We start from the raw sequence: 10823 nt of genomic DNA, 5'->3' as shown, positions 1-10823 counted from the left end.
TACGCGCGTACAAGCTCTCCAAGAGATTCCCCTGCGGTCGGCCCCTCCCCTTTCCGTTTCTTACCGCCCTCACTCATTCATGACCCCGGATCGGTGACGTAGGAGATTCCTCGGTGCCCACTGCCGTAGGCAATAACGGGATGCTTGAGTATATATGGGACGGTGGTAGCCATCAACCGGCACACTCTCAGTCGCTCCGACTCGGGAACCAGAGCATCAGCGGAGATAGCAGGCTTTACTTCCTCTAAGGCTAACTCGCTTTTGGGCTTTGGTTCAGAATGGACACCCCGACGATTTCTCGGAGCCGACGATGCTCCATCATGCGCAACTGCAAAAGTAAGTTTGTCTTTTCTGCTTTTTTGGATACATGGAAAGACTTAGAGCTGCTTTTTTACTACTTGTGCATCAGTTTTCTAAGTTTTTAATCCAAGAAAACGTTTTATAGTCTATGTTTAAATGGAACATGGACACATTGTTGCATGGATGATACAATATTTAAAGCAAACTCTTAAGTTTTGCCAGTAAATTGCTTATTTTATAACTTATAATAGTGAGATTTTAGACTGTGAAGTGGAGTATAACAAGAACTTTGAAGCAAAGATGAGAAAATGGCACCATGTTTGGACACTTTTGTGATAACTCTGTGCGTAATTTACGGTGCTCATTGCTCAAATGCTCCTTTAAACCTGATTTATTGTAAATATAAAGCTTTAAAGTGTTCATCCTGCTATTCTAGATGCAAAAACAACTAAAGTAGAAGTGAAATAAGCCCAAATATGAACTAGTTTGGGCTCAGTGTGCTGCTGTGATGGATGCAAACTGCTGATTTCAGCATTTCGGACACCTCACGCTTACCTCCTTCTCCTTCTCTCCTCCTCTCCTCCAGGCGGTCTCTCCCTCTGGCTGGTGGTGTGGCTGGTCCTCGGCAAGCCAAGTCCGGCGTCGGCGTGCCCGCACCTGTGCGTGTGCTACCCGACGCCCATGACTGTGAGCTGCCAGGCGCAGAACTTCACCGCCGTCCCGGTCGGAGTGCCCTACGAGTCTCAGCGCGTATTCCTCCAGAACAACCGGATCACGGAGCTTAGAGTTGGCTCTTTTGGCTTCGGGACTCAGGTAAGAAGGAGTTTGGACATCAGATTTTGCAGAAAGGAGACTTTCGGAATAGAGAAAATGACATTTCAGCTTTTGTTTTTGAAATATTCTCTTTCTTTCTGGTGGAACACACTACCAGTTCCACGAAAATTTACGAAATACCTTTTTTTTAAAAATTCAATTCAGTTATAGAAATTACATTTATTCAGGCAAAATCATTTTTGCAGGGGCTTCCCTCTCTACCTGTGATGAAGAAGCCATGCTTTGGTGCTTTTGTAGACTCCAGAGGGTTAAAGAATCCTCACTAGCACTTATTGATGCACTAATAGCTCTTATTGCACTATTCCTTGATTGTTTGCTTTTATTCTTCCTATAAGTCGCTTTGGATAAAAGCTAAATGACTAAATATAAATGTAAATATTTCACATATAAAATACACTATTTGATGCATAACTGGTTCTTTTCTTGCATCAGGTCCTGTGGCTGTTTGCTAACAACATCACGTGGATTGAAGCTGGGGCTTTCAGTGAGCTGAGGGACTTGGAGGAGTTGGACCTGGGGGACAACCCGAGTCTCCACAGGCTGGAAGGAGGAGCCTTCCGCGGCCTGGAGAAGCTCCAGAGCCTCCACATGCACCGCTGCAAGCTCACTGCTCTGCCCCACGACCTCTTCCACAAGCTGTACAGCCTGCAGTTCCTCTATCTGCAGGTAGGGGTGCTACACGTGCATGCAGATAACTGACACATGACAAACACATGCAGCCACCCACCCACAGTAAATATCACCAGTGTCTTTTCCTTTCCTGCTAACTAACTCTCTCCTCCTCTTCTTTTATTCTCTTCCTCAGGAGAATAACATCCACTTCCTGCAGGACGACATCTTCTCTGACCTCATCAACCTGAGCCAGCTTTTCCTGCATGGCAACCGTATCCGCACACTGTCGGAGAACGTGTTCCGCGGCCTGGTCAACCTGGACCGCCTCCTCCTGCACGACAACCGCATCCGCCAGGTGAACCGCCGCGCCTTCCGCGACCTGGGCCGCCTCACCATGCTGTTCCTCTTCAACAACTCTCTGGCCGAGCTGCCCAGCCAGACCCTGAGGGACACCCAGGGCATCGAGTTCCTCCGCCTCAACGGCAACCCATGGTCATGCGGCTGCGAGGCCCGCGCCCTGTGGGAGTGGTTCCGTGAGGCGCGTGTCTCTTCTTCCGAGGTGATCTGCTCCTCCCCGTCCACCCGCCGCAACCAGGACCTCCGCTTCCTCCGCGAGATGGACTTCGCCCTGTGCCCGCTGCCCGACCCCGGCTCCATCGCCGGCTCCACCACCACCACCTTCAGCACCAAGACACGCTGGTGGTTCCACAAAAACAAGCCCCAGTCGTCCACCAAGGGTCTCTTTGAGAAAGCGTCGGAAACCGTGAAAGCCGGTTTGTACGGGAAAGGCCCATCCACAACAACCTCCGTAGTCAAGTACGAGCTGGGGGAGGAGGAGCTGGCGCTGCCGAAACTCGACGCAGAAGAATACTGGGCCAACTACGGCAACGAGGACTCAGGTCTCACCGTTCGGTGCTTCGAGCTCGATTGTCCATCTGACTTCGACTTGCCTCCATCTTCCTCCTCTCCCTCGTCCTCCTCCTCCTCTACTCTCACACTACTAACCCTCTCTACTTTCAGCCTCTGCCTCCACCTTATATTCGGCTGAACGTGACTCTTAACACCCCTGTTGTCGCCTTCCGGCCTGTTTTAAAGGCTGCGACGACCACCTGTTAGACTCTACACCCCCTTTGCCCGTTTTGCTGTCTGCCTGCTGATCCTCAAAGGCGCAGCCAGGGAGATAGGGGGTTACACGGTTAGATTCTTAATCTAAAACCTTACAGGGCTTAACACTTTTCAGGGCTGATAAGAGTTCTTCAGCTAACATCATACACATTTAAAATACTCTACAGGTGTGGCTTTCTGTGTCTCACACTGTATGGTTAGGATTCCCTGCAATCAGGGAGGGCTACGAGGGCTGAGTGAGTCCGTCGCTAATATCAGTTTGCAATTTGATAGCAGTTGTGAATGATGTTGTCAATTTTTGTCACCTCGACTTTAGATATATCGCTACAAAGTGCATCCGATTCACTGGTTGCTACAAATACTATGATTACTGTTAGAATCAGTGCACAGTAATGACAATACTGTAACCACTTAAAGTGTTGTGTAAATAATAGGCTGTATTTTTGTGATATCTGTGATCACTTCCATCTTCATGCAGAAGAGAAAGCATAGAAAAGGGACTTCTATGGGACAGAACATAGAGAGAGGAGACGATATACTGTGAAGCTGTGAAACCGAAAAGGGAGGAAAAGAAGAAGTCACTGAGAAGGGAACAGTGGAAAGGAAAGTGACAGGGAGTAGAGGGAGGTATTTCTGCAAAACAGGATTAGAAAGAGGAAGATAGAAGAGGAAGGAGGAGCAGCAGTTCGTGCAGCAATAAGAAGAGGCAGTGGGAAGACAGACAGGACAGTGCTGGCACTAGAAGCAGCAAGCAACGTGCAGGTGAAAAGTAATAAATTCATTCATCGGTAGTTGTTCCGTTCATCCTCATTTGCATTTTCTGTCAACGTGGTTTCCTTCTGGACAACCACAGGGAACGATTCTTCCTGTCAGGAAGCCAGAGATTTGGTATTTGGATGTCTTTCTGTGACATATTGATGATATACTGTGTAAAAGATTGTTGATTTGAATGCTGATGAAGATCTTGATATAAAATTATACATTGAATATTTCCTGGATCATGCTTTTCTTTGGGGCGATATTTAAGATTTAAAGGGATGGTTCATCTCAATGAAACAAAAATACATATTTTTTTCTTATCTGTGCTGTTTATCAGAACACTGCAAATTATTTGGTTCTTACCAAGATAAAAAAAAAAACAACTTTAGATTTAGAAGTGTTAAATCATTTATCTTGTTGATATCTAGACATTTTCCATGGTTTTATTCATAATGATTTTGGTTTATATCAAGTTTCCATTACTGTAGATATAAAAATGACAGAAAAAATACACAAAATTGACAAAAAAAGACACAAAATTATCAAAAAAGACACAAAGTTACCAAAAATAGATGTAAGAATGACCACTAAAAAGACACAAATTGACAAAGAAAAGACACAAATTGACCAAAAAAAGACACAAACTGACCAAAAATAGATGTAAAAATGACCACTAAAAAGACACAATGGTGAAATCATTATTATCTGACACTTCTAAATACTTGCAAATTCCAAATTTCAACCCTAGAGAATATTGGAGGATATTACATACAGCCAGAATGTGTAAAAAAAACAAACATACGGACCCGGGGGAGGGGGGTAATATTTTGAGAAAAAAAGTTTACGAGATTAAAGTGGCAAATCTAGGAGAAAAAAAATGCACAGATTTATGAGATTTAAAGAAAAAAATTTAAAAAAGGCTCTTTTTCCACTTTTTTCTCGTAAATCTGCAACTTTTTTCTCAACTTTTTTCACACAGATTTGCCACTTTAAATCTCTTAAATCGGCAACTATTTTTCTTGTAGCTTTGCCACTTTAATTTAGTAAATCTGCAACTTTTTTCTCAACCCCATTTTGTTATCCACTGAAGTTACCAAATATAGTTCTTCGCCTGATAAAGGCTTAAGGTTCTCTGCATGTTTAATTCAAAAGCAAACAACAAAACAAAAATCCACCAACATAAAAAGTAGCAGATTGGTGCTGTGAGACTAAACCGAGAGACTAAAATGGACTTAAAGGGTCGACCACGTGGCTGTGATGTCACAAGTCGAGGCGCTCAGAATGTCTCTGGCTGTGATGGACATCTGTCTGTCTCTGTGTGTGTCCAGATAAAAAAAAAAAAAGATGAATGGATTCACAAGCTGGCACCTCTGCAAAAGACAAATACGTCAGTAGGTTTGTCACTCCTCTGACTCATCGGTGGGCGACGCCAGATGGACAGACGAGGTGCAAACTGGACGATTTGTAAATACGCGAAGAGAGCAACGAGAGAATCTGGAGACAAATTCAGACTGACAGACATGCAGACAGGCTTAAAAATCAAACACACACACTCTCACATCCTCTCACAAAGACAGTTAGCCTTGCTTCAAAAGAGACAACCTCACACTGTCTTTTCCTCTCCTTCTGCTTCAGAGAACTACAGACTTCTTTCAGACTTTCTATCAATGGAGGTCTCGATTAGGAATGATTCAGGGAGATATTGGCTGACAGCTGGGGGGCTCAGTCTCTTGTTGAGTTTTGTGGAGAAGGTCAAACTGAACACTGGTGCTCTTCAGTGACGACCAAAGTACCGATTATACCATTTGTTTCCTTGTTCACTGCAACAACAAAAAAAGGGTGCCTAAGATCAAGTAAAAGCACTAAATCTGAGGGAAATGATCTTGCTGCATGGACAGATAATTTCCCTTGACAAGATTTATTAAATTAAGATTGTTAAGTCTAGTAACTTTTTTGTGTTTTTTATGTGTATTTTTTATAATTCTTTTGTGTTTTTTGTGTGTGTGTGGGTTTTTTTTATGTGTGTGTTTTTTTGGAATGTTTTATGTGTTTTTGTGTGTGTTTTTATGTGTGTTTTTGGTGTTTGTTTTTTTTTGTTTGTTTTTATGTGTGTTTTTTGTAATTTTTATGTGTGGTTTTTGTAATTTTTTTTTTTTACTTTTTGTGTGTTTTTATGTTTTTTTTTTTTTATATAATTCTTTTGTGTTTTTTGTGTTCAAAATGTTGATCCAGTAAATCAAAATGAAATTAATAATCAGGTCATATAGGTGAGATTACACTGAACTGTGCACTAAATCTGAGGGAAATGATCTTGCTGCATGGACAGATAATTTCACTTGACAAGATTTCTTTGATTAAGATTGTTGAATCTAGAAATAAGCATGTTCAACACTTAAAATAAGAAAAAATTGAGACACACGCATTGAGACGCAAGAGCTCTGTATCAACTCGTCTTACTTGACCGAATAACATGTTTTAATATGAAAAAAAGGTGGAGTGTTCCTTTAAGAGTTATTTTTTCTTATTTTAAGTGTTGAACATGCTTATTTCTAGATTTAACAATCTTAATCAAAGAAATCTTGTCAAGTGAAATTATCTGTCCATGCAGCAAGATCATCCCTCAGATTTAGTGCACAGTTCAGTGTAATCTCACCTATATGACCTGATTATTAATTTGATTTTGACTTACTGGATCAACATTTTGAACACAAAAAACACAAAAGAATTATAACCCCCCCTATCTGTCCATGCAGCAAGATCATTTCCCTCAGATTTAGTGCTTTTACTTGATCTTAGGCACCCTTTTTTTGTTGTTGCAGTGAACAAGGAAACAAATGGTATAATCGGTACTTTGGTCGTCACTGAAGAGCACCAGTGTTCAGTTTGACCTTCTCCACAAAACTCAACAAGAGACTGAGCCCCCAGCTGTCAGCCAATATCTCCCTGAATCATTCCTAATCGAGACCTCCATTGATAGAAAGTCTGAAAGAAGTCTGTAGTTCTCTGAAGCAGAAGGAGAGGAAAAGACAGTGTGAGGTTGTCTCTTTTGAAGCAAGGCTAACTGTCTTTGTGAGAGGATGTGAGAGTGTGTGTGTACCTCTGTAACGCTGCCTCCTACTCGTTCACTCCTACTACATCTGGCCTTGCCCTAGTCACCTCTGGTGGAGCTGGGGACCTTTTATGCTATCTCCAGCCTTAAAGGAATGGAGGAAGCTTTAGGAAAAACGTGTGCAAATAAGAGAAGAGAAGAAGAAGAAGGAGTTGCTGTACATCAGCACACCTACAGTCTCTGGCTTCCTACAAGGACATGTGGATGCTTTGAAGGGAGGGGAGGGATTAATAAAACACTGCTCAAAAAGAAAGTGCATGCCCATATATGGTCACTTCCTCCTCCCTTTTTTCTCACACTGCATCCGCTGCTCTCTCAGATTCACATTTCTCTTAATTTTGCAATCTCAGCATTAACAAATTCCCTGTACACTGCAAAAAAACTGTCTAAAAACAAGATAAAAATACTAAATCTGAGGGAAATGATCTTGCTGCATGGACAGATAATTTCACTTGACAAGATTTCTTAAATTAAGATTATTAAATCTAAAAATAAGCATGTTGAATGCTTAAAATAAGAGATTAACTCTCAAAACAAGATACATTATCTAACACTTTTAAATCTAAAGTTTTTTTAAATCTTGGTAAGAAACAAATAATCATCAGGTCACTCTGCTCGGGCCAGTTCATCGCTGCTTGCAGCTTTAATTGATCTTGTTTTAAAAGTTAATTTCTTATTGAAGTTATCTGTCCATGCAGCAAGATCATTTCCCTCAGATTTAGTGTTTTTATCTTGTTTTTAGACACACCTTTTTGTAGTGTATTCAACTAAAACTCTCAATTGGAGTCAATATTTTAGGTAAAAACTCACCATATTCAACAGTTGAATAACTTGAAAAGTATTAAAAAGCTCACAATGTCAATCCTAAAAAGAAGTCTTTAAACAATAAGACAATTAAATAAGCACATAATAATAAATTATTTTATGCTTTTTTGTAAAGTGACCTTGGGTGTTTTGAAAGGCGCTTATAAATAAAATGGATTATTATTATTATTTATTATTAATAATACTTATAATTAGATAAGCAGTTAGGAGAGTTAAGAGAGTTAAGAGTTCATTTCTTTTTTATTTTAAGAGTTATTTCTTATTGAAATTATCTGTCCATTCAACAAGATCATTTCGCTCAGATTTAGTGTTTTTATCTTGTTTTTTGCAGTGTTCACTTTGTTCAATGTGCACGTTCTGTGTTTTGTATCCGAGACAGAGATGTATAATTCTTAATGACAGATATTTATTTCTTATTTATTTTTACTGTAAAAGAAAGAAATATGTGATTGAAAGAGGCAGCATAAAGAAATAATAAATTCATACTTGACTTAACAAGATGTGCTTGTGTGTGTGTGTGTGTGCTTGTGTGTGTGTATGTGTGTGTGGGCGTTTCATTCTATGTCTTGGCGACTGTCCAGTCAAACACCCAAAGCAATCAAAACACACACACACACACATGCTGCTATTGTGTAAGTCCTCCAGGCAGCTCTCCAGCTTTCTCAACTGTGAAACTACTGAGCTGAGACAAATGGAGAACAGGAAGCGTGGAGATGAAAACAAAGCAGAATGAGAGTAAACTTCACTATTATTCATCCACTTCAGGAGGAACAGTGACCCTGTCAGGGCTCCGATGACAGAAACAACACCTGCTGCTAGAATATGCTGAGAGCATGTAATTAAAAAGAGATAACACCAACTAGTGATTCAGTAATAATAATGAATCTTAGAAAATTTCCTCTGGGGAAATTCTGAAAGGGCCACGGGGGCTACTGCCGGTGTGTGTATGATGAGATTCTTCAGAATATAACTAAAAAAGACAACAATAGACACAAAATTACCAAAAAAAGACACAAAAAAGACACAAAAGACACAAAATGACTTACAAAGACACAAAAAGACATGAAAAGGATTAAAAAAAAGGGACAAAATAGCCCTATAAGACTCTAGAGGTTTAAAGTTAGGACAGACATTGTACAAAAACAAGTCAAAGTTCAGGAATGATTAAAATATTGCTACAATATTTGATTTGAATAAAACGTGATTGCATACATGGATAAAATTAAGAAATCAAAGAGGAATAGAATAAAAAAAAGAGCATCTAAGGCCTAGAGACCAGCAAACCCGCTAAAACAGAATCTTTTCACGTTTGTTGCTACAGTAACCAGTAGTACATAACACTAACGTAAAGGAAAACAACACCAATAAAATACACATAAAATAAGGATTTATCTGAAATATATCAACACTAAACCTTTTCCAACTGTAAAGTCATGAATAATGACATCTACTCTATGTACTTTTCTGGCCCTCAAAAACATACACATGAGGCCTGTTTCTACCGAGTACTTTTTGAGTACTTTTTGTAAAGCGGCTGAGTGTTTTGGCTCCACCCACTAGTTAGTTCCCCTCGGCCTCTGTTCCCATACAGGTACTTTAGTAGCGGCTAACCAGTGGAGTTAATGTGACAACAGACCGACACTGCAAGCAGTGTTGCCATCTTAGAGACTTTATTGCTATATTTAGTGACTATTCAGACCCTCTATAGCAGGGGTCTCAAACTCAAATTACCTGGGGGCCGCTGGAGGCAGTATCAAAATGACCAAAAAAAGACACAAAATTATTTAAAAAAGACACAAAATTACCCAAAAAAAGCCACAAAATTACCAAAAAAGACACAAGATGACAGAAAAATCTAAATTACTTAAAGAAAAAAACAAAATGCCCCAAACAGACACAATTATTTTAAAAAGACACAAAATGATACAAAAAAGACACAAAATGACCCACAAATGACCCGAACAAGACTCAAAATGACAAAACTGAATAAATTACTTAAAGAAGAAACAAAATGAGCAAAGAAAGACACATAATTACCAAAAAAGACACAAAATATTTGAAAAAGACACAAAATATTTGAAAAAGACACAAAATTACCGAAAAACACACAAAATTACCAAAAAAAGACACAAAATGACAAAAAAGACACACAAGTATTAAAAAAAGACACAAAATTATAAAAAAAACCCCACAAAATTACCAAAAAAAAAAGACACAAAATTACCAAAAAAAGTAATTAAAGGGACCTTCCACACACAACACGATAAAGTGCCATTCATATTAAACTCTTATTCATATTCATATCAAGGTGGGGGACACAAAATATCATCACAAGGGCCACAATTGGCCCGCGGGCCGCAGGTAGACTTTTTAAAAAAAGTGACTTGCAACAAATCTCGCAACTTTTTCTGGTGTTATTGGAGACTTTTGGAGTTTCGTTACTCTTCTTAACGAGTAGCAGGCGCTGTCCCAAAGCACTCAAAAGCGGCCCAGTCCTCCTGCAGCAGTCTCTCCCAGCTGCAGTCAGAGCAGAAGACGTTAACCCCTCAGCGTCCAGTTTGCACCAGTCTGCAAGTGTAAAAAACATTTCTGAGGTAATAAATCAAGTGAGAAGCTTTGTCATTTTGTATTGAAATGAATGGACCAAAATGCTTTTGCAGCCACACTTAGTGCCCCCTGCTGGAATTTTCGGTAGAATGCAGTTTAAGGCACTTCCTGGTTTGCCTCCCTGCTCAGACCTGGAGGTTGCCTCCTGGTTTGTCCACAGCTACTGTCTGTAACAGCTCTGCTGTTCTGCAGCTACATTTTTTTAAATATTTTTGCTGATTTTTACTGTAAGATGAGCTCATCAGTAAATAATTAATTTGAGTTCAAACTAAATTATTTAGTATGCAAAAGAAGATAAATAGTTGTGCAGTTTAGTAGGAGAGGCATTGACCTTCAAAAAAAAATATTTTTTACTAAGCAAACAGAAAAAAAGAAAACTGTAAACAGAATTGCATTGTTTTGAAGGTTAACATCTTTGTTTATTTAACTGAAAACAACAGAAAAACAGACCAAATGTTACAAGTGGGATGTGGACGTCAGTATTATCAGTAGTGTAGGATGTGCATAGTGTAAAATGTAGTGGATGTGTGTTGTCAAGTGCATTTAACTAAAAGGAAAAAGGAACGGTTAACCCTGCGGCTGCCACATCACTCCACAGACGTCTGCTGGGGAGAGAGAGAGAGAGAGAGAGAATGAATTAATTGTGGGTGCC

At 39.9% G+C, this 10823-nt stretch overlaps 1 protein-coding gene across 1 annotated transcript; it reads left to right on the top strand.

The window, feature by feature from the left end:
* The first annotated feature begins 210 nt into the window (after positions 1-210).
* rtn4rl2a (reticulon 4 receptor-like 2 a) lies at positions 211-3858 on the top strand. Its single transcript, XM_059359195.1, has 4 exons — positions 211-336; positions 887-1113; positions 1567-1800; positions 1940-3858. Exons 1-4 carry the CDS (start codon positions 279-281, stop codon positions 2792-2794), a joined length of 1374 nt encoding a protein of 457 aa, XP_059215178.1. The 5' UTR covers positions 211-278; the 3' UTR covers positions 2795-3858.
* The last annotated feature ends 6965 nt before the right edge of the window (positions 3859-10823 follow it).

This window comes from Centropristis striata, chromosome 1, assembly GCF_030273125.1.
Source record: "Centropristis striata isolate RG_2023a ecotype Rhode Island chromosome 1, C.striata_1.0, whole genome shotgun sequence".
NCBI classification, from domain to species: domain Eukaryota; kingdom Metazoa; phylum Chordata; class Actinopteri; order Perciformes; family Serranidae; genus Centropristis; species Centropristis striata.
This window is presented reverse-complemented; position numbering and strand designations above follow the sequence as displayed.